Raw genomic sequence first — 20630 nt, 5'->3', positions numbered from 1 at the left:
AGGTATCAGAATGTGCTCTTCATTTGCATATCAATGTTTGGGGATATGGCTGCTGTTGGTGTTGTAGTATTTTTCTGCCTTTTTTCTTAATTTGTGAACATGTTTGAGTTGTGATATTTTGGGCAATAATTTTGCAAATTTTAGACATGAGAGTGGAAGGGTTTTAAAAATACTTTCATGTGCCAAAGTCCTTTTGAAATAAAAGTTTCATTGTATATTTCCCTTGACAATTTTGAACATGAAAAACTATATGTAGAGCTCAAATTTAAACAATTTCAAGAATTTGATTCAGCTTACTTAAATTTGTTATAGGATTAGAGATATTAATGACATGTTTTGACAAAGTCTTGTCTTCTGAATGGCATAAAGTGGCCAGATGCATCCAAGATATGGTTTCAAAAGGAAAAGGTATGTACTCTTTAGATTAATATATTATTAATATCAGCAAATTTTTTGGATATTTTGTTAATGTATTTTAATGAGCCTCAACCACAAACCTCAAAAGATTGAGATCTCCCTTTGAGGAATAATATCTGAATCAAGATTGGCTGTACAACCTATTCTTCATTATATGTTTATCATTCTTTTTAGATTTAAATTGAAATATATTAAAAAGAGAGGCAACCAGCTTTGTAATGGATAAAATTATTAAAGTATCAACTTATTCAATAGCATTGTCTGGTAGTTTGAGATATATCAGTGAAGCAAACAATGATATGGCAATCATGCAATCATTTGTCAGTTTTACAACAACAAAATACAATTATTTTTGATTAAATAACAGTGAAAGGAAGACAAAATTAGATTTGTGTTTATCAGAGTTGGAGGTCTAACCTCACTGTGATTCATAGGTTTTAAGTGGTAGATTTCTAAAAATTTTGCAAAAATGATTTATAGAGGCTCGGACCCATATCTAGAAGCTTTACACATAAAGTTTCTAGATGAATAATATATCCTGTGATGATAAAAAGAATTCCTGCACACATTCTATAGTAGTGATAAGTAACTATTTTCTGCAAAAATAGATAGTAATGTTCTTACAAAAATATTCCTGTGAAGATAGTTTTTGCAATTCTGTGCATTTTGACAACGGGGATAATTTAAAGATCAAACCCATAAACCTGTGTTTACCCTCAAACTAGAAATCTACTTCTGTATGCACCGGGAGAACAACCAATTTGTGCATTTTAATTTGTTTTAATGTGTTTCATGAAATAGATTATAAATAATAGTAAATTTATGTTTATTTAATTAATTTTAATAAATATCTTAAATTCCTTAGAATAAAAGAATGGGCTAGAAGACTCCAAAAGACAATGAGTAATTATAAGTAATAGGTAAACAGGAAACCTATAAAAAAAAAAAACAGGGGTGCTCCAGAGCAATACTCAAATCATTGTAAATAATTTAATTTTGGATGTAACGTGTCTTCTGATTGGCTGACGTTATTTTGTTATGAGCCCATAGACATAATCTAGTCATGTGACCGTGACGTCATCAACGTTTTTTCATGGTTTTCTATGGTTAAAAATGGAATTTAGAATTAAATTATAAGAAATGACTAATATTTTTTCTGTCTATTCGAAATAACATAAAAAATGTGGTGCACACTGTTAAATAACCCGCTACGCGCGTTATTCAGTGTGCACCAAATTTTTTATGTTATTTCTTCATAGAAAGAAAAAATATTATAGTCATTCCTTAAATAAACAAATGAATTGGTCAGGAGCCTTATAATGAAGTATAGAAAAATTATTTCATGTAAAATAGTATAAAACGATTATTGTTCAATTTCAGTATCGTTACCATTCTGGAAGTTCCTGGATTTCATTGTGACTTACAGACCATCTTTGTATTTAATGCTGCATCCATTTATACAATTCAAGGTGAGACCATGACTAGAAATAAAAAAAATCTCTTATTTGTTACTATTTCTTCAAACTTATAACAGTAAGGCAAAAGGATATTTACATGCACACTCTTACTTCATTGTTGATTGATTATTGATATAAAAAAAAACGAGAAACAAGAAAAACTTATGAACCACATCTGACAACAAACGACAACTACTGAACATCATATTTGTTTGCTCAGAGACAGACTGTGACCTTGTGAAAAAACACATTAAACTTCAAGCTCAGCATTTCAGTCTAATACAAAGTAGGGTTCATACATATTTCACTTTTCAATTAAATTTTCCTTAATATGTATGAAAAATTGATAAAAAAACATCCACCCATGAAGACTCAGCAGCTACAGATTTATGGAGTTCTAACATGTGGGATATGAATCAATGAAATAGCTACCCAACAACACAAAACAAACAACAAAAAGTGTTGACAGGGGTGGAAAGACGTGAGATATATAACAATCACATTTTTGTTAAAAACTACATAACAATGAAAATGCATAGTACAAATGTATAGTAGTTTTGTTTAAAATTTTGATATGTGAATATCATGATATTTTATTTAGATGATGAAAGTGAACTGTGACATGGCACAGGAGTATTATTTACAGCAGACCATCAAAGACAAATTACAGGGCTACAGTTTCCAACACCCTAAATGTAGTGCTGGGGTAGTACTTATGTTAGCTGGGGAGTTACAACAGATAAAAGAAGATATAGCAGCTGTTGGGGCAGGTAAGGAAATCACGATAAAATAAGATATTGTCCTCAGCCGGCTTTTTAAGGTGAAGATGGCACTTTGGTGTTATTCCATTAAGGTAGAGGGGGAAATCAGACATTGATTTTGGGTTGGTTATGGGAGTATTTTCATTTGATACCTGCAAAGATACTTTAGTGAACTTAGGTCCTTTATAGTTGTGTATGCATTTGAATTTGAAAAAAAGCAAGAAAAAAGTAAGTTGGTTGAACATGAATTTAAGAAAGGCTTTCTTACCTTCTGACATCCATTTTAGCCTGTATTTGTATCAATCTAGGGTTTATTCTCCAGTATATGCTGTTTCATGGTAGAAAATTTCAAAGATACATGAAAAATATTTTGTACCATGCTTCTTTAAAAATTTAAAAAACACAATAAACAACCTGTGATTGAATATTTTTTTTTTATTACAACAAAAGAAAATATTAACAGGTAATAATTTGTAACAGTGGTCTAGTTTTTTTTCACTCTTGTTTCAGTTGCAGGAGAGTACAGGTCAAGGACATGCACCATGACAACAGACAGATCCCAATCTCAGTACCATGATCATAGGAGACATGCCAGTATTACTGATGTTAACACAGAAACAATCATATCTGCAACAAAACCATCACTGGCTAATATTGGCAAGAGGGCAAGCAAAGGTAAGGCTATAATATTGGCAAGACAGTAATAAAGGTTGAGTGTCAGGAAATGCGGACATATAAAAAAGGGGTTCAGTTTTTTAAATGAATCTTTTATAACAATATTTTACGATGTTTTCAGTCAACATAATTATCAAGTTAAATTCTCAATCAATATTTGCATATGTTAACATTTTGAAATTTGTAATTTTCTAAACAGCAACTATGATACCTAAGTTTTTTAAGAAAAATATAAAAAAGAATTACTAGGCATGACATTTAAAAAGAAACTATTTTGCTTCAGCCACCATACTTTCTCAGAGTTCATGTGCAAGTGCACCGTTCAGGAACACAGTGCTGACCTCTAGTGTTGATAGTGCAAGTCCTGAGATGGGAGACAAGAGAACTCGTAGAATTTCAGCCAGAGATGGCAGTAGTATTTTGGAGAAATTTCAAAGGCCAACCATTGAGGATATATCTCCTGGAGGTTTGTTTTGTTGAATAGGGAAAATATGTATGTTAATACAAGTTATATATCAGGTTTTGATATTCATCAATTTTTCATGAAAAATATCAGTAATTTTTGTCATTTTTAACCGGATTTTTGTGACGGCAATCAAATGTTGTCCGTGCATTAACTCATGAACCGTTCAACCAAAGCTTTTCAAATTTTAATATGTTATTACTGACAACTATACGAAGGTCAAGTTCAATAATGGCGATTTTGACTTTTACCGTTCAGGAGTTATGGTTCTTGAAAGGCGGCAATCAAATGTTGTCCGTGCATTAACTCATGAACCGTTCAACCAAAGCTTTTAAAATTTTAATATGTTATTACTGACAAATATATGGAGGTCAAGTTAAATAATGGTGATTTTGACTTTTACTGTTCAGGAGTTATGGTTCTTGAAAGATTGAAAAATGGAGTTTTCAGTCGTGCCCGTGCATTTACTCATGAACTGTTCTACCAAAGCTTCCCAAATTTTAATATGTTGTTACTGATGACAGAATGGAGGTCAAGTTCAATAATGACGATTTTGAATTTTACCGTTCAGGAGTTATGGTTCTTGAAAGATTGAAAAATGGAGTTTCCAGTCGTGTCCGTGCATTTATGCATGAACTGTTCTACCAAAGCTTCCGAAATTTTAATATGCTGTTACTGATGACAAAATGGAGGTCAAGTTCAATAATGACGATTTTGACTTTTCCTGTTCAGGAGTTATGGTTCTTGAAAGATTGAAAAATGGTGTTTCCCGTCGTGTCCGTGCATTTTCTCATGAACCATTTAACCAAAGCTTTTGAAATTTTAATATGTAAAATTGTTACTGATGACAAAATAGAGGTCAAGTTCCATAATGACGATTTTGACTTTTACTGTTCAGGAGTTATGGTTCTTGAAAGATTGTAAAATGGCGTTTCCATTCACGTTGTTGCATTTACTCATGAACCATTCAATCTAAGCTTTTCAAATATTATTATTTCAAAATGTTGATACTGATGACAAAATGGAGGTCAAATTTGATATTGATGATTTTCACTTTCACCATTCATCAGTAATGGTTCTTGTGATATTGCCAGGACACAAATAAATGTAAATAAATCCGGTTTGCTGTCGTTGTGACAGCCTCTTGTTTGTAACATTAAGTACATCTTGATCTGAAATTATTTTTTTACACTTAAATTTGTTCACCTATTTTTACTAAAATCTAAATATTTTGGTTCCGTAAAAGAGGGGTGAAAGATACCAGAGAGACGGTCAAACTCATAGATAGAAAATAAACTGACAACGCCATTATTTTTACATAAAAACATAAAAAAAATCATTTTAAAATATTGTATTAAAGTAGTAAAAGCAAAAATGTGTTTAATTAATAAAAAAAAAAGCAAAGTACAAACTATGTCATAAAGGACTGAAATATTAGAAAGTTGATTTTACAAAACCCTGATGTCTTGACTTCATGTTCATCTCTAGACTTATTTTGTCTTGCTGATTGAGAAAACTTCTCATATTACATGGTCATACCTGTCTACCTATGATAATGAAAAGGTCATGACCTTCATTAAAGAATGAAATCTCAGGTCATAACGTGTACAAACTTTTTCTGAATTTCAGTATTTAGGGAACGTTTTTCTTACAATTTAAATCAAAGTTACCAAAACATGTTCACTTGGTGAAGTAATTTAAAATTTTATTAATTATTTATTTCATTGCACTTTTAAAAACTTTTGATTAATTTGTGTAATACTTGCCTTAATTCCTTTTCTTATTGATATTTATTACATTTCTTAAAATTTTCTGCATTCTTCACATTCTATAATGGAAGTATTTAGACTTTTAGATTGGCTTTTCAGTTCCAAATCAACTACATTTTGTTAAGGACAGTGAAATTATAGTATAGTAAAATGAAGTTAAACAGGTAAAGGAAGTATAGATGAAAAAAATAATTAAACTATTTATTTTATAATAGTATAAAGGTATGGAAATAATGAAAAATAATATTTCAATATATATTTGCATTCTGTTTGTCTTAGATTTAATCTTTTTTACTTAAAAAAAACGTAAATATAAGGATTAATTTTAAATGGTGACAAAAAAGGGGAAGTAACTCAAGTTAAACAACTGATATACACTTATTATTTACTACCTAATGCTAAGGTAATTGGTGTTAGTTAACAGTGTGTTTGACACCAAAGCTGTCAAGTGAAGCCATACACTTAATGTGTCACTTAATTTGACAGTTTACACAGATAGCTGAACTTTTTGTTCATTGAAGAATTACGAATTTGCCAGTATTTCAAAGGAAAATCACTTATGAAATCATCTCAAGGCTAAAAAATCCGGGTGAAAACAGGTCATTTGGGAATTCCCGGGTTATTCAATCACCCGGCGGGTGTCCTGCGTGATCCTTCAGAATTGTGAAAATCTTGGGTCACACCCACAGAATACGGGTCAGTTGACAGGTATGCATGGTATGTAAATCTAACATGGGTTATTTCTCATCGATGTAATTTCAGATGCAGCTGTGATATCAGACCCACCCAGACTAACAAGACAACCAACGATCTGTTTCCGTTCACCAGAGACATCCAAACAGAGCAGTATTGATGAGGAGATACCTGCCTCTGTGTTATATGAGAATGAAGAATATGTAGATATGCCAAATGGAGGAGGTAATTATAATAACAAAAACATCCAAAAAGTTTGATCTTTTATTATAGGTGAACTTGCACTTTAGGGAGTCAGCGTTCAGTTTTAAATTATTGTTATGCATTCACTAAACTTACTGTAATACTATCCTGTACACTTGGCTCTATATGGATTGGACTCAAAAGTTAAAGAGGGCTAAATATTCAACAAATCTTTTTAAAATGCATTCACCTAGAAGAGTTTGTTAACAGTACAACAAAAATTGCTTTGTATATTACTAATAGAAATTACTAGTTCCAATTTTACTTTAAAGCCCCGTTACTTTTAGGACGGTATTTAAATGGGCCTATGGTGAAGTGTATTACCCCACTCATTGACCATTGACCCGCTGTACATTAAAAATTGTTTGTTAATCCAAAAACTACCAAAAAAAATGAAAGGAGGCCAATGAAATTTTTTTGCTCAGTTATTGTGCACAATATGTCGATGTGCAAATTATTATTTGTTGAAATTTATGTTACTGATTTTTATTTTTTTAATTTTATATCTACTAGCTTGTACAAAAAAATCCAAGAAATATTGATAACCCACATTGAACATGCATTGCTATGTTTGTATCAATATGAATTATTTACCTCTGTGCATCACTCAAATATACCATCAACAGGCGCAGATCCAGTGGGGGGGTTCCGGGGTGGAACCCCCCCTTTTTTTGGACGATCAATGCATTTGAATGGGGACATGTAATTGGAACCCCCCCTTTTTTAAATGGCTGGATCCGCCCCTGATCAAGGCCTTTTTGATTACTATGAGTATTATTTCAAGAAGATAACAATGTTTTGAATCTTTACTTTTGAAAACTTTTTTCAAGGTGCAATTGGTCCAACCAATGATTTAGATCCAAGACCACATCGCTTGCAAAGACAGGACGCCAAGAGTCGTAAAACTTTTAAACGTAAGCGCACGGCCACAAAGACCACAAGTATGAGACGATACTTACCTAAGAGCCATCATCATGACACCTATAGTGATGCAGAGAGTCAGAGTTTGGATACTTCTCCTACTCACAGAATGTACTCCTACAGAAATGCTGAGCAGGATATAGCTAGACTCCAACAAGCCAGGGCTGCTCTGGGTAAAGCTCACTCACCAAGTTTGGCTAGATCTGAAGAAATGCTCCCAGAAACAGTAGAAATGAAGGTAACTGTCATAAATATAAAAAAAGAAGATGTGGGATGATTGCCAATGAGACAACTCTCCACAATAGACCAAATGACACAGAAATTAATAATTATAGGTCACTGTATGGCCTATTAACAGCCTGTTTTTGGTTTACAATTTAACAAAAAACTTAACAACCATCAAATATCAGTTTAGACAGGGTTTACAGAAGAGATGATTCTATACAATAGAAAGATTGATCAAAACAATAAAGAATAGAGAAAATAGGCTAAAACAATAAAGAATACAGAAAATAGGCTAAAAAGATAAAGAATAGAGAAAATAGGCTAAAACAATAAAGAATAGAGAAAATAGGCTAAAACAATAAAGAATAGAGAAAATAGGCTAAAAAGATAAAGAATAGAGAAAATAGGCTAAAACGATAAAGAATAGAGAAAATAGGCTAAAAAGATAAAGAATAGAGAAAATAGGCTAAAAAGATAAAGAATAGAGAAAATAGGCTAAAAAGATAAAGAATAGAGAAAATAGGCTAAAACAATAAAGAATAGAGAAAATAGGCTAAAAAGATAAAGAATAGAGAAAATAGGCTAAAACAATAAAGAATAGAGAAAATAGGCTAAAACAATAAAGAATAGAGAAAATAGGCTAAAAAGATAAAGAATAGAGAAAATAGGCTAAAAAAATAAAGAATAGAGAAAATAGGCTAAAAAAATAAAGAATAGAGAAAATAGACTAAAACAATAAAGAATAGAGAAAATAGGCTAAAACAATAAAGAATAGAGAAAATAGGCTAAAAAAATAAAGAATAGAGAAAATAGGCTAAAAAGATAAAGAATAGAGAAAATAGGCTAAAACAATAAAGAATAGAGAAAATAGGCTAAAACGATAAAGAATACAGAAAATAGGCTAAAAAGATAAAGAATAGAGAAAATAGGCTAAAAAGATAAAGAATAGAGAAAATAGGCTAAAACAATAAAGAATAGAGAAAATAGGCTAAAAAGATAAAGAATACAGAAAATAGGCTAAAACAATAAAGAATAGAGAAAATAGGCTAAAAAGATAAAGAATAGAGAAAATAGGCTAAAAAGATAAAGAATAGAGAAAATAGGCTAAAACAATAAAGAATAGAGAAAATAGGCTAAAACAATAAAGAATAGAGAAAATAGGCTAAAACAATAAAGAATAGAGAAAATAGGCTAAAAAAATAAAGAATAGAGAAAATAGGCTAAAAAGATAAAGAATAGAGAAAATAGGCTAAAAAAATAAAGAATAGAGAAAATAGGCTAAAACAATAAAGAATAGAGAAAATAGGCTAAAACAATAAAGAATAGAGAAAATAGGCTAAAAAAATAAAGAATAGAGAAAATAGGCTAAAAAGATAAAGAATAGAGAAAATAGGCTAAAACGATAAAGAATAGAGAAAATAGGCTAAAACGATAAAGAATAGAGAAAATAGGCTAAAAAGATAAAAGAATAGAGAAAATAGGCTAAAAAGATAAAGAATAGAGAAAATAGGCTAAAACAATAAAGGATAGAGAAAATAGGCTAAAAAAATAAAGAATAGAGAAAATAGGCTAAAAAGATAAAGAATAGAGAAAATAGGCTAAAACAATAAAGAATAGAGAAAATAGGCTAAAACGATAAAGAATACAGAAAATAGGCTAAAAAAATAAAGAATAGAGAAAATAGGCTAAAACAATAAAGAATAGAGAAAATAGGCTAAAACAATAAAGAATAGAGAAAATAGGCTAAAAAGATAAAGAATACAGAAAATAGGCTAAAAAGATAAAGAATACAGAAAATAGGCTAAAAAGATAAAGAATACAGAAAATAGGCTAAAAAGATAAAGAATAGAGAAAATAGGCTAAAACAATAAAGAATAGAGAAAATAGGCTTAAAAAATTAAGAATAGAGAAAATAGGCTAAAACAATAAAGAATAGAGAAAATAGGCTAAAAAGATAAAGAATAGAGAAAATAGGCTAAAACAATAAAGAATAGAGAAAATAGGCTAAAAAAATAAAGAATAGAGAAAATAGGCTAAAAAGATAAAGAATAGAGAAAATAGGCTAAAAAGATAAAGAATACAGAAAATAGGCTAAAAAGATAAAGAATAGAGAAAATAGGCTAAAAAAATAAAGAATAGAGAAAATAGGCTAAAAAAATAAAGAATAGAGAAACATTGGGTGCTGAAATATAAAGAATAGAAATTAATGCTAAAAAAATATAAAAAATAGAGAAAAAAGGTGCTTGTAGTGTATGCCCTTATATTTTTCAGTTATTGGTTGTTTGCCTGTGAGAGTGCTTTCACATGTTTATATTATCTTAGTATTAAATCTTTATTGTTTATTTAATATTACGGCGTTTTGATGTATTAATACTCATCCACGCCTACTATTTTTTATTTTACTTTTATAAATTGTTATTTGGATGGAGAGTTGACTCACACCACATCTTCCTATATCTACTAAAAGATCAAAGAATACAGAAATGTTAGATTAATTATTAAAAGAGCATAATTCAGTTAAGGTTGCAATTAACCCTTTTCTTAAATATGTTAAAAATTTAACAGTGATGAGAACGTCTGTTTGTTAAAAAAAAATTAAAACTGATTAGAATATCTGTGTATTTACTTGTATTGGGGTGTGTAACACAGGTAGGGTGATAGGACATCCTAGGGATGTTTATATTTCTAGATCACCTAGATGTTTTGCAATGAGTACTTGTTAACAGAAATTATATTCTTATTTGATAAATGTCAATTTTCACTGGTAGGCATAACTCTATTATTAAAAATCTCAACTTTGGAACAAATTGTTCCACTTTGCAGGATAAAAAATTAGATCATGATTGTTTAATTTAAAAAAAATTATGAATAAGATTACCCTTTTGAGAAACAAATTTATTAAAAAAAAGACACTTTCTTATCCTCCTATGACATGATTGAGTCTGTTTATCGTTCTAACTTTCAAGTCATTTAATTTTCATTGAAACATAATTTTCACAGAATGGTCTCTTTTCACAAAAAATCTTGCTACTAAAGTGGTTATAATTTATTTAGATATATTCATGACTTATATGAGTAAAACATTCATAAATTTTTTTTGTGAAAAGAGTCACTGCATTTTCTTCATTTTTTGTCGAGCCTGCAACTTTTGTTGCAGAAAGCTCGACATAGGGATAGTGATCCGGCAGCGGCGGCGGCTACGGCGGCGGCGTTAGCTAACTTCTTAAAAGGTTTATATTTTAGAAGGTGAAAGACCTGGATGCTTCATACTTTGTATATAGATGCCTCATGTTACGAAGTTTCCGTCAGTCACATGTCCAATGTCCTTGACCTCATTTTCATGGTTCAGTGACCACTTGAAAAAAAAGTTCAGAATTTTTGTAATGTTGAATTCTCTCTTATTATAAGTAATAGGATAACTATATTTGGTATGTGCGTACCTTGCAAGGTCCTCATGCCCGTCAGACAGTTTTCACTTGACCTCGACCTCATTTCATGGATCAGTGAACAAGGTTAAGTTTTGGTGGTCAAGTCCATATCTCAGATACTATAAGCAATAGGGCTAGTATATTTGGTGTATGGAAGGACTGGAAGGTGTACATGTCCAACTGGCAGGTGTCATCTGACCTTGACCTCATTTTCATGGTTCAGTGGTTATAGTTAAGTTTTTGTGTTTTGGTCTGTTTTTCTCATACTTTATGCAATAGGTCTACTATATTTGTTGTATGGAATGATTGTAAGGTGTACATGTCTAGCGGGCAGATGTCATCTGACCTTGACCTCATTTTCATGGTTCAGTGGTCAAAGTTAAGTTTTTAAGTTTTGGTCTTTTTATGTAATTTTATATGCCAAAGGTCAGCTATATTTGGTGTATGGAAATATATTATGATCTATATGTCAGTCCCGCAGATTTATTTGACCATGACCTCAATTGCACGGTTCATTGCACAGTGTTAAGTTTTTGTGTTTTGGTCTATTTTTCTTAAACTATAATAAGTAATAGGTCAACTATATTTGTTGTATGGAAGCTTTGTTAGCTGTACATGTCTGCCTGGCATGGTTCATCTGACCTTGACCTCATTTTCATGGTTCATTGGTCTTTGTTTAGCTACTTGGTTAATGTTAAGTTTATGTGACAGTTGTAATAAAGCTTTATACTTAGGACTATCAACATAATATCAATGATTAGTAAAGAAGGCGAGACATTTCAGTGTGTGCACTCTTGTTTTTTTATAAAATGATTCATTGTAAGATCATTTTCTCTGCAAGATTTTTTTTGCTGATCCAGTATGCAAGAGATGTTGAGATATGAATATAAAATATGCACACAGTTTATCCATACTTTTTTTAAGTCATAGGTTAAAATAACATCATTTATGATGTAATTCTTGAAATTATGGTACTAGCTGTTTTCTTATCACAAGAAAAGAATATAAATTATCAATAATTGATACTGTAAGGGTAAGTATTTTTAATGCCTTTAGTACGTTGTTTTTTAGACCAACAGACAAAGATATATACAAAGATCTAAGTCACACGATGACCCACATGTCGACTCAGCTCCTGGAACAGTCAAAGGTCGTATTGCCAGACAAGGGGCTAGAATTGTCAGATCAAGGTCACCATCCAACAGCCCAGTACGTTCACCAGTGAGGTCCCCTGTACAAAATGCCGCTATCTCACAGGCTTATATATCTCACTATGACTCGACTGACTCCTTGAATACTAATGAGTTTTCTTCTCTCCTGAAAGAAACTGAAAGCACTGACTCATCACCCACTGTTAGAGGTTGTTATACCAAGAGAGGATCTAGAGATACTGTAGTATAAATACAAATCAAAATTAATTTTCTGAAAAATATATTTATATGAGAGTGTTGTTCCATAAAATAATACATAGATCCAGGGAAGACAATTTGAAATCTCAAATATGGATGAATATCAAGTACAATAAAAATGTTAGTGAAATTTGCCACTATCAGTGGTTTCCCCATTTTGAACATGCCTTCCATGGGTACAATGTATTCTTAAATGGAACACCCCTAATACCATCAAATTATGTTCCATGATTGATATCCTAGATGCTATTAACCATCTTTAAAAAAAGAATGTTATGATAAAATATACTTTTGTTTGTAAAGCATGAAATATTATTTAGACTTAGGTTTATTTAGGGTGCAAGAATAAGTACTCTGTGACAATTGAATATTTTGTGTCTTATTTTTTGTTTAGATTCTGACCTTTGAAAAAATGATATTGTAAGAACAACTAATGAAATGAAAAGATCAAATTAATTCAGAAGGCAATATGAAAGTGTTAATTTAAAAGAGTATGAACAGTTTTCATTTGTATAAATTTAAAAGTGACCAAGTGACCTGAGGCAATTTTAGATGTGACTTTGTGATCTAAGTGGGATACCCTACTAGGGCCCCATTTAAAAAATGTGTTATGTTTATAAGTATATATACTGCTGATATATGTGATGTGATACCCATATTAGATAAATATAAGTTTGGTTTTTTTATAATTCACTAAAATTTTATTTCAAATTATAATCAGCATTCAAAACAGTGAAAAATGGGATGGTAAAATATATTTATTAGAGAATAAGGATGAAAAAATATAAAGGACGGAGAAAAAAATCTAATTATAAAAACTTAAAGAATACAGAAACAAAGAAACTCCTTCCAGACTTTTTTAAGTACTGTAAACATGGAAATTTTTATGCACTAATTATTTCCTTTTATTTAATGAAATACAATAAAATGTCCCATGTTCTAAAAGTTTGCATGAATCAAAAATATTTATGTTAAAGTCTTATTTTAAATGTGTTTTTCTTTAATATTCAAGTTACTTGTAATTTAATCCTTGCCAAAAAGTTGTTGCATTGAAATTACAAAAATAACAACCAGCTGTTATAAATTTATTTTTATGTTTACAATATTAACTAGTAATTATTTAAGTTACATAAGTCTTATTAAATGCCTCTATAGGTACTATTCTTTAATTTTTTACTGAAAGTTATTACAACAAGAGAGTTACTTTCTTGTTTGCTGATATCATGTATATATTTTTAACTGACATATTTAACGTACAATCATAATTTATATTTTGTTTTCATTTATTTATTGGTTGTTTATATTGTTACTTTTGTAGCTTTTAGGTTGTTATAGTTCAATAAAAGAGTGTGTATTTTATATGAATTGTTTTTATCATGATTACTATATGAGTTGGATCCAACTTGGTAGTAACTACACAAGTGATAACATTAATGGTACCAAAATTTACCAGTCCAGATGTGCATTTGACAATTAATGTCTCTAGTTATGCTGGAGGTCGATACATTTGTAAATCCAAAACCTGTTAGAACAAAAATTGAGGACCTGATCAAATCAAAAAGTATAGTCAAATACAGACAGAAGGTCAAAGCTTTGCGTAGTTCTTTCAATTAGACACAAAAATAAAAAAAATGCATATAGATATTTTGTCTTACTAAGCATTTTTATGCCCCATTTATGGGCATTATGTTTTCTGGTCTGTGCGTTTGTCCTTCCTCCTGTTCGTCTGTCTGTCCCTCTTCAGATTAAAGTTTATGGTTGAGGTAGTTTTTGATGAAGTTGAAGTCCAAACAACTTGAAACTTAGTACACATGTTCCTTATGATATTATCTTTCTAATTATAATGCCAAATTAGAGATTTCCCCCCATTTTTACGGTTCACTGAACATAGAAAATGATAGTGCAGATGGGGCATCTGTGTACTTAGGACACATTCTTGTTGAGCACTATTTCTGTGCTTTATGCATGCATTCTAGGTTTTTCAATACACCTTATCACTATTTGTCCGCTTTTACTGGACATCATAGAATCCATAAAATTTTTATGTCATGATAGAAAATATCTGACTCCTCAGTTTGAAAGTGATAGTTGTTTGACATCAAAATCTCAAGTTGGACAGATCTTGGGTCAATCAGACAGATTTTCAAAAAGCGATAATGTGTATAGTATTGAACCTGTTGACTATCAGCAGACCAATAACCTTCAAATTTTCAGTTAGTCATTCGTCATCCAAGTCATAACTTAATTTTAGAACTTTTAAAATTGTTGGAAAATATCAGTTTTCACACCTTTTGTTGTATCCTAATAACAAAACATTATAGATCAAAATTAAGGTTTGTTAATGTTGGTCGAGGTTTTGGTAAGTTATTGCCTTTGGACATAGCAATTCGCTTGAAAATATATGTTTTCTATCGTTTTTGTAGTGCTCATTCTATAGTATGGGTGTTTGATATAAACAAAGGCAACAGAAGTATAACACTGTTCAAAAGTCAGAGAAAACAAGTCCAGTTACAAACTATAACAGATGGAAACACATCAAATATAAGAGAAAAACAATGGAACAATAGAAACACGGAAGTGCAACAAAAGCAAACGCCAATACAACATATATAGAAACAAACTATTTGATAACAAATGCAATGTTCTTGACTTGGTAGTTGGTTCAAGACATTTTAAGATTGAACCTGGTTTTATGGCTACCCAAACCTCCCGCTTATAAGGCAATGTTAAAAATTTAGCTTAAATGACAATATTATGTGACAGGAGTACAGTACAAATACATGCAAGAACACACAAGACAGAAAAATACATAAATAAATAATATAATAGTACATAAAATTGAGAATGGAAATGGGGAATGTGCCAAAGAGACAACAACCCGACCATAGAAAAAAAACAACAGCAGGTCACCAACAGGTCTTCAATGTAGCGAGAAATTTCAGCACCCGGAGGCGTCCTTCAACTGGCCCCTAAACAAATATATACTAGTTCAGTGATAATGAACGCCATACTAATTTCCAAATTGTACACAAGAAACTAAAATTAAAATAACACAAGACTAACAAAGGCCAGAGGCTCCTGACTTGGGGACAGGCGCAAAAATGCGGCATGACTTTTTCAACCATCACCAGTCATATGATACTGACACGTCGGATTAAAACCCGTTTTTTAAGCTTGGTTTTATGACATGTAAATATTTCCTTTATATTGACAAAATTTTGCAACCAACCCAAGCAGGTATAGTTAGTTCGTGTGTTAATAAAGGGAATATGCAGGAGCCTTAATTTGTGTAACATACATCATTATTATACAATATGAATACATTAGATAATCCATACATAATCAATTAAATATAACAAAGACACCTTCAAAAAAGGTTTTGTAGATAAAAATAATTATGATCTAGTACTATGCAATCTTGTGATATAAAACCAGAATTAATTTTCTATTTAAGGCCTGTACCAAGTCAGGAATATGACAGTTGTTTTCCATTCTTTTGATGTGTTTTAGCTTTTCATTTTGCTATTTGATATTGAGAGACTTTCCAATTTGAACTTACTTTGGAGTTCGGTATTTTTGTTATTTTACTTTTTGTTCTGCAAAATAGACTTTTTAATGTGACTTATAATATTTCACTACACAGTAGGGATGTCAACGAGTACTCGAGTATCGCTCTGTACTACCGAGTATCGATTACTAAAATGGAAATTGGCTAATCGGTTTCCTGATTGAAAGTTGTTGCTTTGTAAAGCTTAAAAAAGTTATTGAGAGCGCCTCCCGGCAAATGATATATTAATCAAAATAAAAAATAAAATAAAAATACGATTGCGATTGGAATGTTTGCGTTAAACTGTCATTTAAAATTCCCCCAAACAGAAGTGCATGTAGGATATATGATTGAACAACAGCATTTTGTAAGGCTTGCACTTTTAGCTAATATAAGTCTCTCCCCCACCTCTGTACCGTCAGAGCTGATATTTTCATCATCGCACCCTGTTTCGACCCTCAGTGTTTTTTACGGTTCCCGAATACTGTTGTTTGAGTAATAAATTTTCTATAGATCATACCAGTTTACATAATTAGTACATGTAGTAAAAAAGTAAACTAAGTTGGCATAAAATTCCTCGGACTATTATCTAATCATAGGTAATAATGTTGAGGGTTTTACGATCATAAGACAACGACCTTAAAGACATAGCATACATGATAGGTTTAATTTGTGTTTCCTTTTTGTTAATTTTTTACCGAGCTAGTACTCGAGTATCGCTCGGTAGAGCCAACGAGTAATCGATTAGTATATCTTCACAGAGTTGACATCCCTACTAGTACAAAGTAATATCGACATTCTCAAAATATGTATTCAATACAAAACAAAGGTAACAAAAGAAAGGGCTGGTGACAGCTGTTGCATTATAGTTTTCTGCAAGAGTATTCCTATTAAGGTAAAGGGTGATAGACGAGGTTCTTGACCTGACTTCGAGTGCAGTAAAGTATACAGCTGGTTGTTACCAGACCATTTCGTTTGTAATTTTCTTTTGTATATATCTTCGGCAACATTTTATTTTGGTTAGAAACATTTTGCATTTAATAAAAGACAAGACACCAAAAATATACTACAATGTTTGGAGAAAGTAAGTGGTTTTTCCATTCTTAAACGGTGTAAAAATAAAACCGAAAACATTGTTACATATCAGATGTTTAAAAGTAAATAAAGGCAACAGTAGTATATCGCTGTTCGAAAGTCATCAATCGATTGAGAGAAAACAAATTCGGGTTACAAACTAAAACTGAGGGAAACACATCAAGTATAAGAGGGAAACACCGATACAACAGAAACACGTAAGTGCAACTAAAAACAAACCTCAAAGACAATGCAATTTTGGATTCGAGCGTCACTGATGAGTCTTTTGTAGACGAAACGCGCGTCTGGCGTATAAACAAAATTTAGTCCTGATATCTATGATGAGTTTATTTACAACCACTGTGTCGATGCTACTGCTTGTGGAGATTTATTTCCCCGAGGGTATCACCAGTCCAGTAGTCAGCACTTGTTGTGCTGCTGACATGAATTATCATTGATATGGTTATATTTATAAATTAACTGTTTACAAAATTTAGAATTTTTGAAATACTAAGGCTTTTCTACCTCAGGCATAGATTACCTTAGCTGGATTTGGCAAAACTTTTAGGAATTTTGGTCCTCAATGCTCTTCAACTTCGTACTTTATTTTGACTTTTTAACTTTTTTGGATTCGAGCGTCACTGATGAGTCTTTTGTAGACGAAACACGCGTCTGGCGTATATACAAAATTTAGTCCTGGTATCTATGATGAGTTTATATACACAGAAACGAACTATAAGATAACAATTGCAATTTCCCTGACTTGGTACAGGACATGTAAGATAAATGGTGGGTTGAACTGGTTTTGTGGATAGCCTAACCTCCCGCTTTAATGTCAATGTTAAATATAACACTAAAATCACAATTAAAAGGGTATCAAGATCCCGATGTCATTCTTAATACTTTTATCGGTGTTCCAACTGTCGGTCGTCTGTCTCAATCTGCTCAGCTCTTTCAATAGTGAATAGCACCGTCACGGCTTTGTGACATCAAATGCGCTTACAAGTCATTTTTTTTACCCATACCTATTGCCAACATCACAATGAATTAACCGGTATTGATAAGTTTGACATAAACTTATCGAGTCGTTTTTCCGGTTTGCTTGCTTTTATCATGCAAAATACAGTCATAGAATCCGATAAATCGATTATCAGATTTTCATCATATTTATGTTGTAAAATATCAACTGCACGACACAATATAAAGACTTTGAATTCGTTTGCTGCGCTGATTCGACAAAAAGTTTCATATTATGCCTTGCAGCTAATATTTTGCAATATCTGTATGTAGACATCATGAAAATCTGTACAACTATTGAAAGTTGCATTTTTATATTATCTAACTGCTTGCGCATCTCAAACTTGCCTCAAATCTGACCAAAGGGACCCAATAATTTGAAAGAGTTTTCATAATGCCAGCGCGTTTATCGATAAAAAATATTGTAGGTCAATTATTGATAATGCTCTGCCAATCAATAGTAAGTATAACTTAGTAACAGTCTTATTTTTAAACCTACCCGATACTGGTTGAATTTAACTATGATTCCTCTGTCTGTCTTCTGCTTTTTTGTAGAAGGATTATCTCATTTCCCTATATTTCTGATAATTCATAACAGTAAACTTTGGTGAATAAAACTAACAGTGACTGTTTTCTTTAATGTCCTTTAACAATGTGTAGATTAACGAGGGAGTCAGGATTCGAGAAGAGAGGGCAGTCATTTGTTTATTACGTCGTTCAACAAGCAAATGTCATACATTTTTTTTAAACATTATTAAATTATACATCCACCCATACCGATAAATGATGGCTTGTGTTTTGCACTTTTTTCAGAAGATTTCTGTATATTAATTAAAATATATATGAAATATCGAAGATTAATAAACCCATTTGTAAACTTTCACTGCATCTATGTACGGACTAAACTCTAGTGAATTAAAAACTTATATAAACCTTTTAATATTCCCTGGCGACAGCACGTATTTCTTCTGCATACTTTATTTAATAATAGATTAATTGTATAGTCTCATCAGTTTAGTGCAGTATACATGCGTCTAAATAAAAAAGTAAACAATGACTACGAAGATGTAGACATAATGTTTTCCAGGTTTTCAATGATACAGAAAGGAATTATTGATTGAAACATAATATAAGATATTTTATTAAACTTAACGCTAAAATGTCGGATTTTTTTTTGTTTACTATGTACGAGGGAGATAATTTACCCTATTCCATAGCTCAGTGTCAGTGTGTGACATTTTTTCAAGTATTCATTTCGGACACACCAATAAAACATCTATAATTTGAAGGACATTGCATTGCCTTGACATTTACAATGTGCAAGTTCTACGTTTCGGCCCAAACGCTATAAAAAAGACTGTTTAAATGAAAAGAAAATACATCTTGCTTCACTTTTGTTGTATTTATAATTACTGAAAGGTTGCAAACATTATGTAAAAGACATCATAGTTAATTACTAAATACATGTACTGCCAATCTACAATATATAAGACAATAGTGACAGTCCGTTCAAAATGATACACTTGATAAATAAAGACAACAAAAGTTAACCACTGTTCAATAGTTATTATAATTCAATTAAGCAAAAACTAATCTGGGTTACTATCTAAAACTTAGGGAAAATAACACATCGCTGAGGGGGATGATGGAAGGATTGTTAAATGTACCCCTCGGTTGACAATGTTTTTTCGGGGTAACAATCTGCTCTACCACCGTCTCGGCTATGTATTATTTATATCATATCACAAACTATACTTATAATTTAGGAGATTTTTTCTATTTGTGTTAATTTGGGTGTTAAGGTATATTTTATAACTACTTGAACAAATGCTATTATCACACATTTATTATAACCTTTTTACAAAAATAAACTGGAATGGTTAAACACAACATATTTGTTATAATCCCTACATGCAAAATGAAGTAGCTATACTTGGAATCAATTTTAAACATTTTTTTTGGTTTTGTATTACTCATATGAATGGGCTTTACCAGTTTTTATTGTATTTTAAAATGTCCTGTTAAACGACGAACACTTAATATAGGATAATCGTATCTAAACTTTGCATGCATTAATACCTGCAATGTTTTAAAACACGATCAGGCCAATGTTTAGTTTTTCTTTGGTTCACATCCTTTTCTTGACAAGTTTGATGGTCTTGGATAAAGAAAAAACACAAAAAATATTTCAGAAATCTTTAAAAAAATATATGATTTTTATAGGGACAATTTCAGCCTGTGTTGAATATTAAGTATACGGATGTATTATCTTATATCTTTTTTGTTGACTTATAGGTTTGAAAATTCATCTTAACATAAAACAAATAATAAGACAGATATGGCATTTATATTCTAAGCAATTTCACAATTCTTTTTAAATTAACTTTTAACATATTTGTGTGGTTGTAATATATGTTGATCCTATTTTAAAACAGTTCTTGCAAATTCGTGCATGTAATATGCGACACATCTGTCTGAAAAATCGAATTGACTTTCATACTTAAAGCAGCTTCAGTTGCAAAAATGCAACA

At 31.1% G+C, this 20630-nt stretch overlaps 1 protein-coding gene across 3 annotated transcripts in view; it reads left to right on the top strand.

Moving 5' to 3' along the window:
• LOC139511853 (protein unc-80 homolog) overlaps positions 1-12587 on the top strand; it is an 84198-nt gene extending 71611 nt beyond the window's left edge. For all 3 annotated transcript variants that reach the window (XM_071298972.1, XM_071298971.1, XM_071298970.1), the window contains 8 exons: positions 313-408; positions 1798-1886; positions 2476-2644; positions 3146-3310; positions 3594-3776; positions 6305-6460; positions 7309-7637; positions 12124-12587. In XM_071298972.1, the coding sequence (XP_071155073.1) occupies positions 313-408; positions 1798-1886; positions 2476-2644; positions 3146-3310; positions 3594-3776; positions 6305-6460; positions 7309-7637; positions 12124-12453 (1517 nt within the window). In that variant the 3' untranslated portion in view covers positions 12454-12587. The remainder of the gene's footprint in view (positions 1-312; positions 409-1797; positions 1887-2475; positions 2645-3145; positions 3311-3593; positions 3777-6304; positions 6461-7308; positions 7638-12123) is intronic.
• The last annotated feature ends 8043 nt before the right edge of the window (positions 12588-20630 follow it).

Source organism: Mytilus edulis, chromosome 2, assembly GCF_963676685.1.
Source record: "Mytilus edulis chromosome 2, xbMytEdul2.2, whole genome shotgun sequence".
NCBI lineage: Eukaryota > Metazoa > Mollusca > Bivalvia > Mytilida > Mytilidae > Mytilus > Mytilus edulis.
Note: the sequence above shows the minus strand (reverse complement) of the source record. Positions and strands in the feature narration are given on the sequence as shown.